The sequence below is a fragment of the Peromyscus eremicus genome, chromosome 16_21, assembly GCF_949786415.1.
Source record: "Peromyscus eremicus chromosome 16_21, PerEre_H2_v1, whole genome shotgun sequence".
Taxonomy (NCBI): domain Eukaryota; kingdom Metazoa; phylum Chordata; class Mammalia; order Rodentia; family Cricetidae; genus Peromyscus; species Peromyscus eremicus.
Window position 1 is genome coordinate 64,447,330 of NC_081432.1, and position 19,712 is coordinate 64,467,041.

Consider the following 19,712-nt stretch of genomic DNA (forward strand, 5'->3'; position numbering starts at 1 on the left):
TTTTCTTCTTTCTTAATTTATAAAGCAACATTAATTCATAAAGAAAATCCATTACATTTTATAGATCAAAGAACCTTCTAATTTTGTCAGGCCATAATGGGCTGCAAGAGCTAGTACAATGCAGAGGTCTTATTCTTCGTCCTAACTTATTCTAAAGTTATAATCTTATTAAATTAAAAACTATTCTACAGCAATGCTTTCAAAAGCAAAACTAAATTAGTTTAAAAAATTTATAATTGGAATAAAACATGATTCAGCTAAAACTCAGGCTTTTTCCAGAGATAAAATGTGATTTCTGTTTTGCCATTACAGCTTCCAGTAAACCTGAGTGAATTTTACATCATATTTGGGTTGGGAGAGGGGAGAAAATGCATGAAATTAGATTAAAAAAACCTTTTTGCTAACTTAATTTTCGATGCACATCTCTAATAGCATAAGCCACAGACTAACCTTGCAAAGGGTTTTTGGAGATGTTAAATTTTGGGGTGATAGCAGGATGTAGGAGAGTCCTAGGTTGTCAGTGATGGTACTGAAGTAATGATGTCCTTTGTATGTAACACATTTGTATTTGGCTTAAAATGGAAGTACAGTACACTTGCTTATGAATAGGACAGGGACATGAGGTAGCAATGAACATCGTTTATCACCAGGAGCACCAACTTACGGTCTATTACAAAATCAGTGGGGCCAGCCCATCCACCAGTTTCTTCAGCATCCACAGCACCTCACTTCCTTGTTTTATATCCATGAACTCCCACACAATCTCCAACATCTGCCTTCCAACAACTGGTCCCTTTGCGAAGGGGCGCTGCTGCTGCCTGCCCTTTGGAGTGTGCCTGTGTGCCTTGGTTAGCACATCAGCAAACGGCAGTTCTTCTTTATGTTGCTTTGGCCCTGAGAGAGCTAGGAAAAGCAGCCTGTACCAGCTCTTGCAGCCCTTTATGACTTGACAAAATCATCATAGCTGAGAATGAAGAATGTTAATTACACGTGAAGGTGAGCAGGCTGGCAGTGCTGTACCTCACAGGAGTCACCTGAGAGCAGGACTCTGCAGCCAGGAAGGTAGTGCCACTTTGTGCTCCCCACGAATTCTTTGCCAATCAAAGACAAAGTCCAGCTCGCAGCTGGCTTCAGTCTCCATTCTAGTCAAGTGGGCTAGGAATTAGTTAAGGGGCCATCCCCACAAAGGGCCAGAGGGAGGAGGAGCTGTAGCACCCTCGGGATACAAGCACGAAGCCATCCGTTATAATGGTCCATACAGCCTGCCCACTTGGTTGCAGGCAATGAGACTAACCCCGACCTGGCCAGCAGCTGTAGATGGATTCCAGACCTCGAAAGACAAATTGGACCAGGTACTGTCTCCAGCCAGACCAGCACTTTGAACCTGCCTGCTTGCCAGTCAGGATGGCCCTGTGGAAGGCCTGAGTTCTCAGTGTCTGGTCCTGCAGAGTCACAGATGTTTCCATCCTTCCTATGGTGGCATAGTTATTAGTATCCACGTTTCACTCATAAAGTGCCACCTTTATGTGTTCCTGTCTGAAAGTATCTATTCACTCTCCACAGCTATATATTCACTAAATGCCAGAGACTTTGTGCTCTCTGCTCCTTCTGGGAGCCTTCTGCCCCACACCAGTTCATTCCCTGCATGCTTTCTCTTAGGAAACCCGGCTTGAACAAGCCTTACGGAGCATGTAACTGGTGGAAAGGTCAGCTTCCAACCTCGGATCACAATACTACTTAGAAGTGAGTGTTAGTCACGGCAATCTGATTTGGGAATAAGGATAGCATCATGTTTATTAAGGGGTTTTGGTGATTAGTTTGTAGGTAGACTCAGAATTTAGTCCTTTGTTTTCTGAAATGTTGTAATGAAATAAAATACAGTATAATTAGATGTGACATTTTAAGATTACATTATAATACTTGTATATAAAACCTAAGCATGCTTTGTAAATGCCTGTATTTCATTCTCACACCAATTTCTGGAGTATAATAATACAAAGCCTTTCTAGTTCCAGCTCTCAGAATTAAAGTTTTCATGATGTATTCTGTAGGATTGCCCAAGCTTCTTGGTTTTATAGTTGGTACAAAATGATGCATAGACTATTATGTTATTTAAAGCACGGAGCATGTTTAGGAATTTAGAATGACTTGTATGTGTCCTGTGAATTAATTGTGCCTTGGGGCTGGAAATAGTGACACAGATTGGTTCACGGAAGCAGTGGCACTGCTTTAGTTACTGGTGACACATGCCATTTACAATACATAAATGATGTGACTGGCTCTTTGTAAAACGGCCTTTTATTTCGGTTTGGTGAGCTGATTGATTTGGAAGAAACTTGTGGCTTTGACAAGGTATCCTGCAGCTCAGGGAAGTGGAAGATGTCGACCTTTTGCAGTCCAGCTTGGCTCTCTCTGCTTTGCAAGTGCTCCACACCAGTCTCTTGGGTCTTCTGGGTTTTTGCCATATAGGCATTGACATTTTATTGATTCCTTAACCCAAGTACAGCTTTTAATTTAACAAAACAGGAGACTTGCCCTGGGCATGATATAAAGCTTGAGAGTTTTGATGCTCCATGCCAAGTGGATACAAAGAAAGTGAAAGTTATCTGCACATCAGCAAACACACTGGATTTGCTCCGGCACTTTTAAATAGGAAAACAGAGATCTTGGATTTACTATAATTTTTAAGGTTTTTAAATAAAGCATTTTGAGCTATAGTAATGAAAATAATTTGAAATAATTATAGGTATTTTAAACCTATCTTTAAAATACCCCAACTTCTCTGTTGTCTTCTATGGTCATGCTTCAAGTGGTAGTCTTTGTGTCTATCCAGTTGTTCAGGTGGGTTGATAGACTACCAGCTAGATACCATTTATCATTTAGTACAGATTTATGAGCATGGTAAGGCAGAAACAAGACAAATACTTGCACAAATGGGCTGATGATTCTTAAAGCCGTAAAGCAAACAAGGCCTTTTCTGCTTGTTGACCTTTAAAAACAGGTGTTGAGTTGTATTTTCACACAAGGAAGTGTGACTTATTATCGGTTTCATAAATGTTTGTATTTGTTCTATCTGGTGCAAGGGCATGCATGTACTCCAGGCTGTGGAGGCCTTCACAAGGAGGTACTCACTCCTCTCGTACTGAGGTTGGCCAGCCCACAGCTCACATCTGACTTCTCTCTAGTCTGCTTCTCTGCTTTCTGCCCCATAAGTTTCTCACAGTATGGTCTCTTTGTGCTTGCTTTGATTACCCTTACCCACCTTGCCGTTTTCCATAAGGATCTAGCTCAAAAGTTACCCTTTGGGAAAAGCTAATGGCAAGGCCAATCTCTGCTGCATCCCCGACAACCTTGTTCCTTTGGGGCTATGTTTCCCTTCTCCTCCATATTAATTTCCCCTTCTCTATTGAATAAATCCCTTTAGGCAGAAACCCGTGCCATAATCTCTTGTCTAAACAGGACTTTTCCTGCCAATTTAAACTGCCAATTCGTCTCCCCATTTGTCCTTCCCAGGATTTTCTGTCCTCACTGTCTCTGCCCTCACATCCCTTATCTCTAGGCCTTACCTATTACCCTAAAACTCACTTGCTGAGGTCACAAAAGAATTCTCAGCTGCTAGGTTGCAAACATACTTCAAATAAAGGAGTGAAAAAACATGATGCACATAGAGTATAAGATGGCAGGTATAATTCAACTGCCCAATACTAACGTAAAGTATGAAGGGATGGGACAGCCTAATCAAAGGCAGAGAAAGCAAAGCTGGATTTAAACAAGAATGTTCCTATTCTGTGCTATCTACAGTTTAGATTCAGAAGGACAGTGAGTTTAAATATAAAAGGATAGGAAAAGATACATCATACAAACAGCAATCATAAGGATATTTTAAATTATTTCTCTTATTTTGAGATTAGGATATAATCACACTCTCAAATAGAACAAAATCAAATTGATATATTCTTTTCATTTGATTGTTATTGTTACATAACATGTATATGTGTTTAAGTATACACAAATACATAAATACAACCTGCTGAGTTTGTTTTTGTTGTTTGTGTGTGTATAGTTTTAGGGCTGACCACTTTGTATTGGAATAACCAGTTCAGGAGTTCATCTCTGAAAGAGGCTATTTCTTCCTCTCTCATTTGTTTCCAGTCGCCTGTAATTTTTTGTCTAGGGTGAGGACCCTGTGAGTTTTTCCCCATTCTGAGGCATTATATTTTAATCTACTTTGTTTTTAGTATTTTAGTTATGGTCTTTGAAGATGAGATCATATTATTAGAATTAGGTTCTTTTTTACTTAATTTAGAAGCCTAATTTTACTCTTTATAGGATGTATTGGACAACTCTAGGTTTAGTATAATGCTAGGCTCATGGAAGATTCAATATGTAATTTTTTTTTGTTTTTTGTTTTTGTTTTTGTTTTTGTTTTTTTGAGACAAAGTTTCTCTTTGTAGCCCTGACTGTCCAGAAACTCACTTTGTGGTCCAGACTTTGAACTCACAGAGATCCACCTGCCTCTGCCTCCCAAGTGCTGGTATTAAAGGCGTGCACCACCACCACCCAGCATATAAATGTGTTTTAAAGTGTGGAATATATGCATGCCTCAGTGAGGGAAGGACAGTTCAGAGATTTCCTTCCTGTCTTTGTAAAAGTCACTGTAAGCCAGAAGCGTTTGGAAGAGAGAGATTAGTCCACTCTCAGTTGCATAATTCCCAGAATGCCTGTGGTATGGGCTAGATGTCTAGGTTAGAACCAACTTAGGACGTGGGGAGGGACCCAAGCTGATGAACCTGAATATTTTGTTGCAGGAGGTAGTTTGTGTTAGGGAGAGATGGGATATTCAGGAGTACAAACTACTGATGAGCGTTTTAAAGCTTGCCAGCAGCAGTGACGCCTGACGCGCAGAGCTGTGTTCTAGCTCTGAGTTCCAGACTCGGGGCCTGGGGGGCGGGAGGCAGCATGGCTGCTGTAGAGTAATGGAGGGCTGTGTGTTACACAGATCTGGTGAGGATTTGGGTTCGTTTCTCTGCTTCTCAAATCCTTCGTCCCCTTACTTGTAACATGAAGGTAAGCGTACTTGTCCTCGAGTTGTTCTGAGGACTAGAAAGGAAAAACACATTTAGTTCAGTGTCCGTGCATGGATACTACTCACTGCTTAGCAGAAATGGCAATTGCTATATTAACTTTTTACAACTTAACATTTTTATTGATTATTTGGGAATTTCACATCATGTACCCCTATCACACTTACTTTCCAGTCCTCCCAGGTCCTCCCCCACCGATGTGACACCCCGCCCAAAAAAAGAAGAAAAATAAAAAAAAGAGAAAAATGGTAAAAAGAAAAATGAAAAAGAAAGTAAACAAAAAACCACAAGTCCAATTTTTTGTTGCCCATGTACTCACTGGAGCATGGTCAAACTCGCAGTAGCCAGCCCCTTAAAGAAAACAGTCCAGCTGGGCTGTGGTGGTGCACATCTTTAATCCCAGCACTCGGAGGGCCAGCCTGTTCTACGAAGTGAATTCCAGGACAGCCAGTGCCGTTAGAGAAACGCTGTGTTGAGAAAGAAAAAGAAAAGAAAACTGAGTCTTTCTCCACCTGCCCCCACCAGAAGCCATCAGTTGTGGGGAGCGACACTTCAGCATCCTTATCACAGTTTTTAAGAGTTCTCTTCAGTGGCTTTCTATCTAGGCTGTTACTGTTTTGGGGTGGCATAGGGGTTGTCCCAGGAGCCTTCTGCTTCCCTCTTTCTCAACTGTGAGTCTTCAGTCATTGATGCCACTGCAAAAAGTAGCTTTCTTGTACTGTAAACAGTAATTGGGAGCAGATTGGATCATGAACTTCCACATGGTTTCTGGTGACAGCATGGACCACAGACATCTACATGGTCTCTGGTGGCAGTACAGACCATGGGCACCAACACAGCCAGTAGAGGCCACTCACATCAAAATGGCCTCTGGCAACAACCTGGACCACACATACAATTAATATGGCCTCCTGTAGTAGTGCAGACTACAGAAGATACTTAATATTGCCTCTCACGGTAGCAAGGGCCTTGCACATCCACGTGGTCTCCAGTGGCAGCCCAGACCACAGACATCCATCCACATGAACCTTGGGCTTCAACATGGCCTGGGGCAGAGGACTATAGATACCAACATGGCTTCCAGAGGCAACACAGACCATAGAGGTCTTTCAAGGAGGTCTAATTAAAAAAAAAATGAACCTTCATCTCAGATATCCTGTTGTTGCTCAGAACCTGGATGATCATGTGGCTGGGCAGCGTATTTGGGGGCTAAGTCTGTGAAAGCTCCAGGCTGCTGCAGGGAGCACTTCTGCCTAGTACTCTCACGTCGCCCAGCAGGCAAGCAGCACGGGCCGCAGCACTGCAGCTCCATGTCGGGACCTGCGTCTGCTGGAGCTCCAGGCCACCTTACATCACCTCGCCTAGGTGACAGCAGCCCATGGCTTGTCAGACATGGCTCTTGTGCTTGCAGCCTGCTGGCTGAGTTGCCTCATTCGCCGCTGCTCTGCTCTGCCGTCTTTCCGTTTTTTGTGAGTCCACTTTTGAAAGCATCTTCCTAGAAGACTTTTAAGGTTCCAGAGTTACTGCTGTCTCAGTGGACTCTCTCCACTGGGTCACCCTTCAGAGCCTCTATGAGTCTCTAGCTAGGACACTCTAGAATGTAAGACAAGGCTTGTTTCCTTTAAAAATTTACCTTCTACTTGAGATGAGACTAACCCACATAAAACAATCAGCGCACCAAATCAGGCTGTCAGTAAGTGTTGAATTACAGAGTAGAGATGACAAATACCGTATGGTCTAGAGAAGAGACAGTACTACTGGGAACTGAGCTAGTGTAGACTCATAAATGCTTTGAAACTGAAAAGAATATTTTACAGAGAGCTGAGTTTCCCTTAGATAGGATTCATTATTTTGTGCCTTTTCTTATTTTTTTTCTGATACCTTTAAACATAGAAATTTTATATGTATGTTAACTATTGGATTTTAAAAGGACCCCAAAAGGTTTTCTCTACAAGATAGAAAAATCGAATTATATGAATTCATAATATAATTTTGGGCCAGTGCCTTAAGTTACTGTTCTGTTGCTATGGAGGGACACCATAACCAAAGCAACCTATTAAAGACAGCGTTTAATCAGGGGTTTGCTTACAGTTTCAGAGGGTGAGTCCATAAGCATCACGGCAGGAGCTTGGCAGTAGGCAGGCATGGCACTGGAGCAGTAGCTGAGAGCTTTACATCTGATCCACAAGCAGGAGGCAGAGAAAGTGACACTGGGCCTGGCTTGGGCTTTTGAGACCTCTGAGCCCATCCCCAGTGACAGACCTCTTCCAACAAGGCCACACCTCCTTTTCCTTCCAAAACAGTTCCATCAGCTGACACCAAGCATTCAAATATATGAGCCTGTTAGGCCATTCTCATTAAACCATCATAAGTAGCTTTCCTTAAGATTTAATTTTTAAAAATGTAGACTTATTAAAATTTCTAAGTGAAAGAGTTGCTGTTCTTCAGTCACTGTGTTTGATCTGGCCCATGGCACAAGCTTTCCCTCTAACAGCTGACTACTGCATTGTTATTCCATTTTCCTCCATCCTGAGCAATGCAGTATTCAGGGTGTAAAAGAGGAGAAGACTAAATATTCCTTCTACATTATCTTTGAAATAATGGAGAACCAGCACAGTTTAGGAGTGAAATATTAGTGATGGAGACAGTGCTCTTAGAACTGGCCATGCATGGAACTAAGCAGTCACATTATGTGATGATGTTGTATACCTTTTCACATTCAATGCAATTTACTAGAAAGTTTTCAGCCATTAGTTATATGATCACATCTTTCAATATCTCCGTGGTGTATAAGTCAGCAAGCTCTGTAATGTGTTGCATATGAAATTACTAAATGGGCATGGTGGCACATGCCTTTAATCCCAGCACTTGGGAGGCAGAGACAGGCGGATCTCTGTGAGTTCAAGACCAGTCTGGTCTACAGAACTTGTTCTAGGGCATCCAGGACTACACAGGGAAACCCTGTCTCAAAACAAACAAACAAAAACAATAAAAAAAATTACCACCTATGAGAAACACTGACAGTTTCCACATCAAATGGGGGCTGCTTAAGTACCATTATTATGTGTCATAAATTAAATGCCTTAGTGTCAATTTTTCCCCCTGGGATGTAAAGTCTAATTTATAGAAGCCCTGAGCTTTTACTATTAAGTTTTCATTACTGAAGAAAACCCAATGAACTTTATTGTAGTTTATATTAGACACACATGTAAGTCATAGTTTTGTAAATTTACTTTGAATAACTGTCTCAGCAGTAATGAAATATGTCACTAAAACACTGTTGTCGTGAAAATGCTTTTGCATCTATAGCCTCTGATTCCATAATTATAGACCTCACTGTTTTAAGGGAGTGTAACTCGTCACAGCAAATGACTTGGATGCTTTAACCTGACCTTGAAAGTGCCATTGCACAGAAATTAGGAGTTGCTTTCTTCCTCAGAGTTGAACACTGGAAGTGAATCTGCACAAGAATTGTCATGAAGGTGAAAGAAAAGCAATCATCTGAAGAAGTCTGGTCGCAAACTGCTCTGAGTGAGGTCATTGGAATTTTATGATGACCTTTGCTTCACATTTGCATTTTATATGTGGTTATTTATATAGAAATTAAATTGTTGCGAGTAAACTACACGTCGACTAGCATGGGCTTAGTAATTAAATTGATGAAATTAACATAAGGCTTTGAGAAACGGTTTACTTATTTGTCCCCTGGAGGAAGATGTACAATGCTGCCTCTGGAAGCATTGTATTGAGAGGGCCTCTGGCTGCCCTCCTTCACCCGGAGCCAGAGGAAGTCATGTGCAAACCTAAGTGATCAGACTGTTCCAGTTATGGATTTACAGTGGTATTTTGTTTTGCTTTTCTCTTATGCAGAGCTCTCCTCAGCCTACAGTATATTTCACAGAATCTAATAATGTTAGCTATGCAAAATTCCAGGCAGCACCTAAAGTTCCTCTCAAGTATGAACTAATTTTATCCCAGCAGCTCTGTGCGGCAGCTGCTTTACGTAACGGGCGAGGGACGGATATTTCTTTGAGGCCTGTTGTACTTGTGGGAAAACTGAGGCACAGCTAATCCTGTAACTCTGGCCCACGGTATTTGCCCAATTCTGTGGGCAGCTGCTAAACTAGAGACTATAAGTTGTTGAACTAGATTGCTCTAGAAAAGCATTCTGCAGTTGTCAGAGTTTCTTCTGTGATTGGTTTTGTTATCTTTATTAATAAAATGCTGTTTATATCTCTAATTTATGTAATTTATGGTTTTCTTCAACCTGTTACTCCTTTCTTCCTTTCTTTTGGATATTATTAAATTTTCTTTACAATTCTATAAAGCATCCTTTGCCTTCGCTCTAGTGTTTAATAAGTTTGGCATGCTCTCCTGGGGAGCGATAATCTTTTCTTCGCCCTGTAAAGCATTTGCTAGTAGTGCATGGTCCTAACTCTCTTAGATAAAGGGGGATGGGTTTATCCTTCAGAAACTACTGAACTGAACTGGGACTCCTCAGAGACTGGCTCCTGCTCAGGGACACCTTTGTCTTTGAAAACACAGAGCACTTCAGGACTACACTCCTTGAAAAGAAGTGATTGTTCCCATAAAGTTGTCGCACATTCATAAGTAGACAATGTGTGGCTTCTAGAAAGGTCTTCTCTAATCCATATCAACTGTATTTGTTTGTGCTTCATTGTGTGTAACGTTATTCTCTTCTTGTCTTAAATCCTTTCTCCTATCAGATTTTCAATTGTTTGGTTCTGATATTTCTAGTTGTGTGTGTTTGATTCTGCTTGCTTTAATTGTACAACATCCCAGGACACTGGCTCTTCAAATCTTTGGCCTTGTCTCTTTCTCCTTACTTGCCCTGGCTTCACTTTCATATGATAGACAACGTCTCTTAGATGTGCTGGGATTATTTGTATTTAGTTAACTTCTTCCTCTTTTCATGTTTTCATGCTGACTTGTTCTCAAGTTCACTGAATCTCCCTTCTCTTGTCTAGTCAGCTTATTAACTTAGTAAAGGAATCATCTCAGATGAGTTTTGAGTTTTTGAAATAGCATTCCCTTGAGCCATTTCTTATAGCCTCATCTCTCTTTGGAGATGCTGTCCACATTGTCCACCTTTCTCACTGGATCTTTTTCCTTTTCCTTTTATTGAAAATTGGTTGTTTTTTTTTTCCTCTCACATAATATATCCTGATTATGGTTTCCCCCCTACTCCTCCCAGTCCCTCTCACCTTCCCTCTCATCCAGATTTACTTTCTTTCTGTCTCTCAGTAGAAAACTAACAGTCTCCTAAGGAATGGTAATATAATATAATATAATATAATATAATATAATATAATATAGTAAGATAAAACAAAAACTAACACATCAGAATTGGGCAAAGCAAAGAGAAGGGAAAGAGTCCAAAAGAAGGCATAAGACTCAGAGACCCACTCATTTGCACACTCAGGAATCCCATTAAAACTCTAAACTGGAAGCAGAGGACCTGATGCAGACCTGTGCAGGCCCTGTGCTTGCTGCCTCAGTCTCTGAGTTCATATGAGCTTTGATCATGTTGATTTAGAGGACCTTGTTTTCTTGGTGTCCTCCACCCTCTTTGGCTTTTACACTTTTTCTGTCTCCTCTTCTGCAGGTTTCCTTGTGCTCTGAAGGAAGGGATTTAATGAACATATCCCTTTTAGGGCTAAGTGTTCCAAGGTCTCTCACTCTCTGTAACTTTCTGATACTTGACACATGAGCCAGAATCAGCATTTGACTATACCTAGCCTTTGCTCAAACGGTCCTGTACTTCTTCACTTCATCTGAGTAAATGAGTGACCTCTAGAGTGATTGCTTTGCCTCAGCTCATCTTCCCCTCCCTTGTCTTAGCAATTACATCACAGTTTTAAAGATGTGTGAGAACTCTGCAAGGTGACCTGCTAGACCTGGCATGACTACTACTCCAGTGCAGAATTGTTGCCACTGAGCTGTGCTGATTGATAAATAAAACACTGATTGGCCAGTAGCCAGGCAGAAAGTATAGGATAGGCAGGACAAACAGAGAGGAGAGGCTGAGAGGGGGAAGCTGGAGGAGAGGCCAGCCCGCCATCCAGGGAGCAGCATGTAAAGGCAGCAGGTAAAGTCATGGAACACATGGCGGCATATAGATTAACAGAAATGGGCTGAGTTTAAGTGTAAGAGCTAGACAGTGGTAGACCTGAGCTAATGGCCAAACAGTTTAAATAATAAAAGCATCTGTGTGTTTATTTTATAAATGGGCTACGGGACTGCCGGGGCTTGGCGGGACCCGGAGAGAAACTCTCTAGCTGCAAATCGTGCCCCATGTGGGGCGCCAGATATTGGTTTAAATATTATGGCAACTCCACGTAGTTAAAAGGGAGGTTTATTTTGTGGGGTAACTTACAAGTGAAGGGATAGGTTACAGGGTCTGGGAAAGGTGTAGCGCAGTCCAGCGGTGTTCTCTGAAGAACTTTGCTCGGTCTGCCTCCACTGTCCAGGATCCAGGAACCAAGAGAGCTCACGCATCTGGATCTCAGGTCTTCAGGGATCCTCTCTAGGCTCCGCCTTTTAGGCGTGACAGTTACCGAAGCCTCAAAGGGGGTAGTACTTTCAGGTCAAAGCTGGAACGGCTACCCACTACAGGTTGTTTTGTTTTCCTTTACTAGTTTTTAAAAAGGTAGAAATTTCCTTAGTATGGTGTTTCTCAGCTAATCCAGACTTCCCTGATAAACGTACAGATTGTGTTCCTTTCTTCCATGTTACTTCTAATCCAAATGAAACAGCTTCATTCCAAACAAACCTCAAACAAGGGCTGATTTGTTCTCACGCTTTGCCCTCTTGCCCATCCGAGACCCCCTGCCTGGACATTTGCTTCCCTTCTTAGACCTTAGACCTTCTTCTGCTGGGATATTGACCCTGGATAGTGATGCAACATTTTTGAATGGTGTTCATTGAGGAGTAATCAACTTTCTGTTGTGTCACAAATCACTTTGAAAGGTAGGGGAAATACAGTAGGAAATGGCATGCTGCCTGTGTGCCCATGGCTAAGCCTATATACACAGGTTAGGCTCTTTTCCAGGAGCAATTCCATCAGTGCCTACCACTTGATTGTGAGCAGGAGAAACGAGGCCCACCTCATCTTAGGATGAGAATTTATGAACTCTTCCCATTATGAAATTGCTACTGCTTAAATATCCCAGATGGCCTACTAATTTTGGTGACAACTTTCTATTAACTAAAGTAGGCAGTTTTTTCAGGAAATACGTTTTCCACTCTACGCAATGTGGTTTTTTTCACTTTCAGTGCTTGATGTGAGTCCTATAAAGATTTCTATTTCTCTTGAGTTTTCCTGTGGTGCAGGCATTTCCTTAGCCTCTTCATATTCATTGCTTTTCCTAAAATAATTCTTGGTACAAAATTGCTATTCTGTTAATAACTTTTCATTTATGTCTAAAGGAATCTTTAAGCATTTTTTATGATTCTTTATAAAAAAAATACAAATTTTCCAAGTTGCTAGGGAGGCGAACCCCTTAGGAAACCATTTCTCACCAAGTCCAGGCCATTTTGTATGCTCTTTCCCTTGCTGTTGGTATGTGCCCTGGAGGAGCAGGAATGTTTCATCAGAATAAGTTTTCATATTGTCGTTTTTTCCACTCCAGAGTGTTAGCTGATGAGTGCTTGTACCAGCCAGCTCTGAGAAGTAAGTTTTAATATTCTTAAAACTATTTGAGACATTATAGGAAGTTAGATTCTTTTTCTGTGGTTTTAGAAGATTAATGCATGCCAGATCCACTTAGTTTTGTAGTTAAAATCTAAAAAGAAAATAAAAACCCGTATATATGGCACATATAGTTTGAGTCCTTTCCAATATTCAGTTTAACACAACTTGTATTAAGAAACACACAGCGAATTGATTCCAACTCTGCTAGTGGCCAGCTGTTTAGCCTAGGCAGTGCTAAATCACTGTTGGGTTAAAAAATGAAGGCCAAGTTGAAATAAGCAGGGAAGGGTAGAATCCGGGAGTTAGGTGGTGTGAGGACTGATCTGCTATCTCACCCTAGTTCTCTTTCTCTCTTGCTCAGGTACTTCTGTCTTCCCCTTCTTTTGTCTTGGCTCTAGGGAACCCAGCTGTATAGATGTCTTGGCATCATGTCCACCTGTTTCTCTCAGCCAGGAAATCTGGTCTAGCTAACGACACAGGTCAAGTTCACACTTCTTCTCCTTATTGACCAAGCAGCTTAGGAAACTACTTTCAACAGGAAACTATTTATTTTGCCTAATAGCTTGAGAGGCTTCAGTCCCCAGTTACTCGTCTTCATTTTTTTCTGAGCTAGTTGTAAATTGGAATAACTAGCTCAGAAAAAAATTGGAATAACATAGTTGGGAGCATGTGGAGAAGCCACTCACCGCGTGGCAGCCAGGAAGCAAGAAGTAGAGAGGAGCAGGGAAAAGGTACACCCTTCCCTTCAGGGGCATGCTTTCTTTTCTTTTTCTTTTTTTTTATTTTTTTATTTTATTTTATTTTATTTTATTTTTTTTTGAGACAGGATTCTCTGTGTAGCTCTGGCTGTCCCAGAATTTGCTTTGTAAACCAGGTTGGCCTCAAACTCAAGTAGATCCACTTGCTTCTGCCCCCAGAGGGCTGGACTAAAGGCATGTGTTACCAATCCCAGCTCAAGGGCATGATTTCAATGACCTTCTTCCTTTAACGAGGCTCTACTTGGGAAGTTTTAACCACGTCAGATATTCCAAGTGGTTATGAGACTATAAAGGGAATATGCCTTTCATAGGGTCAAAGCTCTTGTGACCCAGTCACCTCCCCAAGGCTGGGCCTCCGAGTGTTGCTGCCTGGGGATCAAGCTTCCAACACATAAGCTTTGGCGAAGGAGGTAGTTAAGATCCAAACTGCAACAGTTTGTAAGTAAGCATGTCTTCTCCTTGTGGCTCCTAATGGCTTTGTCTGCTAGTGAGGAAGGAGAAACAGTGTTTTCATTCAGGTCTTGTTATGGAGAAGACAAGATGACTTTGACTAACACAGATAGGGAGGGGAGACTGGCGAAGAGTGCCCTTGTTATCAGGCTGTGTTTGGGTGAACCTCGTGAGTGTGCATCAGTAGAGTCATTGGCCTGGTTTGTAAGACGGAAGACAGGACTTGTAGAGCCACAGGGCAGTGCTGAAGCTGCTGCCTGTCCCACACCCACTGGCATGAACTCATGCCTGTGCTTTGTGCATTCTGTTAAGAACTTTGTTCAGTCCTCTCCTTCTTGATAGCTAAGAAAATCACGAATGTGAAATGTGTCTTTTGTAGCAAATTAGAATTTGTTGCAGTAAATTATTAATCAGTGCAAAAATGGGAGAATAAAAAATGGAAAATGCTGAGGAAATACTATATATTTTTAATGGATCCGTAGATAAACACCTCCATTTTTCTTTGTGACTTCATTTTACCAGTAGCACTCTGAAGTGTAATTTATAGATTATGAAATTTCCTTACTAAATTAACATGTTGCCCTTATTAAAGGAAAATGTGTCTTTTTAGAGGCAAAGATGCATTTTGTTCTGACAAATAGGAAATTTATACATTTTTTCATGGCTGACTACAAATTTGATTTCGTGCCAACTCAAAAAAACACAACGTATGCTTTAGGGATTTGGAGTGACTAAGATACAATAAATCTTACAGATGCAATTACCACAGCTTTTACCTCTTTTGTAGTTTATCATTCTGATGATATAGTTAGAGAGAAATACAATGCCTGATGGCTGCATGTTTTGCTTTATATCTCAGAGCACAAAAACCTCCATGGCTCATTTTAAAACATTGAGGAAAATGGTACCCGTATGATTTAAAGTTTAAGTTTAGTTACCCTCTGCAAATTGCTTTTGGAAGTATAGATAATCAAAAGTAAGATTAGTTTTAAACTTCAGATATAGATAGTATAATAATGGCTTTTTTAAATATAGAGATTTTATTTACATAGATGCTGTGTGGAGCAGGAAAAGCAGCATTGCCTTCACATGATTACATTTTTTCCCTTTTTTATTAATGAAAGTTATACAGTCCCACACCCCTGTTCCTAGTCTGTTCCTTATTTATGAATACAGTAAGTTGCTAAAACTGTATCACAGATGTCATATACTTCCTGAGAAGCAATGCTGTCTTTTAAGCTTAGATCACCAAAGATATTTGTAGTCATTTCAGCGTTTTTTTCCCTCTCCAATAAAGGTATCTGCATAGGAAAGGTTTGAAATATACAAGTGAATATGAGTGTCAGCTTTTCGATGTGAGTGTGCTGAATTTTTCAGGAAAGCAGAGGGTGCAAACTCCTCTAGAAGTAGGTGCTCCCTGAAGCTTTACTTGGGTAGCACTGTAACCCATGTTTATATTGGAGGTTCCTGAGCTGCAGCATGAAGATGCACAGCAGCAGGTTTTCATAACTCCAACTCTGTCATTGTAGATGCTCTCCAGCTGTAATCTGTAACTCCTCTCATGCCCAACACGACTAACAGTAATCTGTGTCTACCTGAAGTTTGCAGGACCATGACTAGCTTACTGTGATACTGCTCAAAAGCCAGGAATTCATGTCTATCCATTTAACATACACTTTGTGGGTTCATGTTTAACCATTTCTGGCCTAGTCATGTATAGAGTTCAGAAATAAAATACTCAAAACATACTAGTGAACCCAAGTGGCTAGAAAATGTCTTCCAGGCTTTAGTCTCTGCACCCAGCATGTGGGATGCTGCTGAATACAGATCCCTTCACCATCCCTAGAGATCTGATTGCACAGACTCAGAAATCTGCATTTTAACCAAGTAATGTAGGTGATTTTGAGGCATGTAGGGCTAAGTCTGTAGGAAACACTGATGTAGGAGATCTGTATCTACATAGGCACATGAGTGGTGTAGTTGCAAAGGCCCCCCACACAGGTGGGTACTGTGGTTGGCTTAATGTTCTTCTCTTGATGTCTTGGAATTCTTGATTTTTTGTGAGGAAAGGAGTTCTGTATTTCCTGAAAAATGTAGCCAGGTCTATAGACAAGTCTCTGCTCTCTGTGACTGGGATGCCTTGTCATGCCTGAGTACAGTTATTAAGCAATACTTTCTTTCCCATTGGCATTAGACTGAGTCTCTAAGGTCTCTTCTAAGCTTTAAAGATGAACAGCTGTCATTCATCACAAGAGCCAGAATAGGAAATCATAGCATACATTTTTCAGGAAATTAAAATGTAATTCCTTGTCTGAACACGAACACCTGCGTTTATGCTATCCTCACACACTTTTCTCCCCTCCAGGATGGCACGAAACAGAAAAGAGAGCGGAAGAAAACTGTGTCGTTCAGCAGCATGCCAACAGAGAAGAAGATCAGCAGTGCCAGTGACTGTATCAACTCAATGGTTGAGGGTTCTGAACTCAAAAAGGTTCGGTCAAACTCCAGGATTTATCATCGGTATTTTTTGTTGGACGCTGACATGCAAAGCCTCAGGTGGGAGCCATCTAAGAAGGATTCTGAGAAAGCCAAGATTGATATCAAATCTATCAAGGAAGTAAGAACAGGGAAAAACACAGATATATTCCGCAGTAATGGCATTTCTGAGCAGATATCTGAAGATTGTGCATTTTCAGTCATATATGGAGAGAATTATGAGTCACTTGATTTGGTTGCAAATTCTGCAGATGTTGCGAACATCTGGGTGACGGGACTCCGGTACCTGATTTCTTATGGGAAACATACACTTGATATGTTAGAAAGTAGCCAAGACAACATGAGGACTTCTTGGATTTCACAAATGTTTAGTGAAATTGATGTAGATGATCTTGGACATATAACTCTGTGTAATGCTGTGCAATGTATCAGAAACCTCAATCCTGGTTTAAAAACAAGCAAAATTGAGCTTAAGTTCAAAGAATTGCATAAATCGAAGGACAAAGCTGATACTGAAGTCACAAAAGAAGAATTTATTGAGGTTTTTCATGAACTTTGTACTAGACCTGAAATTTACTTCCTTTTAGTCCAGTTTTCAAGCAATAAAGAATTCCTTGATACCAAGGACCTTATGATGTTTCTTGAGGCAGAGCAGGGTGTGGCACATATAAATGAGGAGATAAGCCTTGAAATTATTCACAAATATGAGCCGTCCACAGAGGGTCAGGGGAAGGGCTGGCTCTCCATAGATGGGTTCACTAATTACCTGATGTCGCCGGATTGCTACCTATTTGATCCAGAGCATAAGAAGGTCTGTCAGGATATGAAGCAGCCACTGTCTCATTACTTTATAAACTCCTCTCATAATACATACTTGATAGAGGACCAGTTCCGGGGCCCCTCTGACATCACAGGGTACATCCGTGCTCTTAAAATGGGGTGTAGGAGTGTTGAATTAGATGTGTGGGATGGGCCAGATAACGAGCCTGTGATTTACACAGGCCATACCATGACCTCTCAGATAGTCTTCCGCAGTGTCATCGATATTATTAACAAGTATGCCTTCTTTGCTTCTGAGTATCCTCTCATCTTATGTTTAGAAAATCACTGTTCTATTAAACAACAGAAAGTTATGGTTCAACACATGAAGAAAATTTTAGGAGACAAACTGTATACAACATCACCCAATATGGAGGAGTCTTACCTGCCATCTCCGGATGTCCTGAAAGGGAAAATACTAATCAAAGCAAAGAAGCTGTCTTCAAATTGCTCTGGTGTGGAAGGGGACGTTACTGATGAAGATGAAGGGGCAGAGATGTCTCAGAGGATGGGGAAAGAGACTGTGGAACAGCCCAACCAGGTGCCTGTGAAGCGCTTTCAGCTTTGCAAAGACCTGTCTGAACTGGTCAGCATCTGTAAGTCAGTCCAGTTCAAGGAATTTCAGGTGTCCTTTCAGGTGCAGAAGTACTGGGAAGTGTGTTCATTTAATGAAGTGCTTGCCAGCAAGTATGCCAATGAAAACCCTGGGGACTTTGTAAATTACAATAAGCGTTTTCTTGCCAGGGTCTTTCCTAGTCCAATGAGAATTGATTCTAGTAACATGAACCCTCAAGATTTCTGGAAATGTGGGTGTCAAATTGTGGCCATGAACTTCCAGACTCCAGGACTGATGATGGACCTGAATATCGGCTGGTTTCGGCAGAATGGGAACTGTGGCTATGTTCTTCGACCAGCCATCATGAGGGAGGAAGTCTCCTTCTTCAGTGCCAACACAAAGGACTCTGTTCCCGGAGTCTCACCTCAGTTACTTCACATTAAAATTATCAGTGGCCAGAACTTTCCCAAGCCCAAAGGGTCAGGTGCCAAAGGTGATGTAGTGGATCCTTATGTCTATGTGGAAATCCACGGAATTCCTGCTGACTGTGCAGAGCAAAGGACAAAAACCGTGAATCAGAATGGAGATGCTCCCATTTTTGATGAAAGCTTTGAATTTCAAATCAACCTCCCTGAACTGGCCATGGTGCGCTTTGTAGTGCTGGACGATGACTACATTGGGGATGAGTTTATTGGCCAGTACACGATTCCCTTTGAATGTTTACAGACGGGCTACCGCCATGTCCCTCTACAGTCCTTGACCGGAGAAGTCCTCGCCCATGCTTCTTTGTTTGTCCACGTGGCCATCACTAACCGAAGAGGGGGAGGGAAACCTCATAAAAGGGGCCTTTCTGTGAGGAAAGGGAAGAAGTCCCGCGAATACGCATCTCTGAGAACACTGTGGATTAAAACCGTAGATGAGGTGTTCAAGAATGCCCAGCCCCCCATACGTGATGCCACGGACCTGAGAGAGAACATGCAGGTGTGTGTTCATGGTTAGATTTCTGCTTGCATGTCTGTGATTTCTGGATGTTTATTTTTTGCAACAGTAGCTTTAATTTTAAATACTTTGAAATTACGGCTGGTTGTTAGAATGTTTATTACTGGTCTCATTTCTCATCATTTAAACTTCCAAAACTGTGGTTGTTGAAATATTGATTGATGCTAGGATAAACTAACTGGTCTTATTGCTGACTCACAAGCTGCTTACCCATGTTCCTATTATGACCAGTTAACAGCTTTTTTGTTTTAAGCATAGTGTACATGGGAATCTCTGATGTTGTTGAATATTATTATTTCTTAGATGGAACACAAATTGATAACCTAGCAAAAGGTAGATTGGTTAAAGTAAAGGGATATGTTCCAGATCTTTCTTATGGAGCTCTAGTGCTTGGAAACATTTAAATGAGCCATTGTTCTTTTGATTTTAGAGGATAGATAATTGTTTACATAAAATATTTATGGTAAATGTGTTTATGAAAGTCTTAAGATAATTTGTTCTGAAATAACATGTTTCAGAGCAGTCAGTTAGGAATTATATACCTGATTAAGGATGAGCCACACATCTAGCTATATACTAGATGTAATATATTGGTAAGCAATATAGGACTAAACCCCTAGGGTCTCCCTTACAGAGAGTCCACAGCAGTGTGTGAGATGTGTTCTATGTTATAGGTATTATAAGATGCTTGTTTATTTAAAAAATACTTATTTTTGTTCTGTATGTATGAGTATTTTGCCTGCATGTGTATCTGTGCACCACATCCATGCCTGGTGCCCACCGAGCCCAGAAGAAGGTATCGGATCCCCCGGAATGGGAGTTACAGATGGTTGTGA

General features: G+C 41.2%; 1 protein-coding gene across 2 annotated transcripts in view; it reads left to right on the forward strand.

The window, feature by feature from the left end:
* Window positions 1–19,712, forward strand: part of Plcl2 (phospholipase C like 2) — a 189,702-nt gene that overhangs the window by 84,567 nt on the left and 85,423 nt on the right. Inside the window, exons 1-2 of one of the 2 annotated variants that reach the window (XM_059281999.1) lie at window positions 1,040–1,352; window positions 16,372–18,858. In XM_059281999.1, the coding sequence (XP_059137982.1) occupies window positions 1,284–1,352; window positions 16,372–18,858 (2,556 nt within the window). In that variant the 5' untranslated portion in view covers window positions 1,040–1,283. Of the gene's footprint in view, window positions 1–1,039; window positions 1,353–16,371; window positions 18,859–19,712 lie in introns of those variants that run through there. The other variant, XM_059281998.1, reaches the window with a different exon arrangement.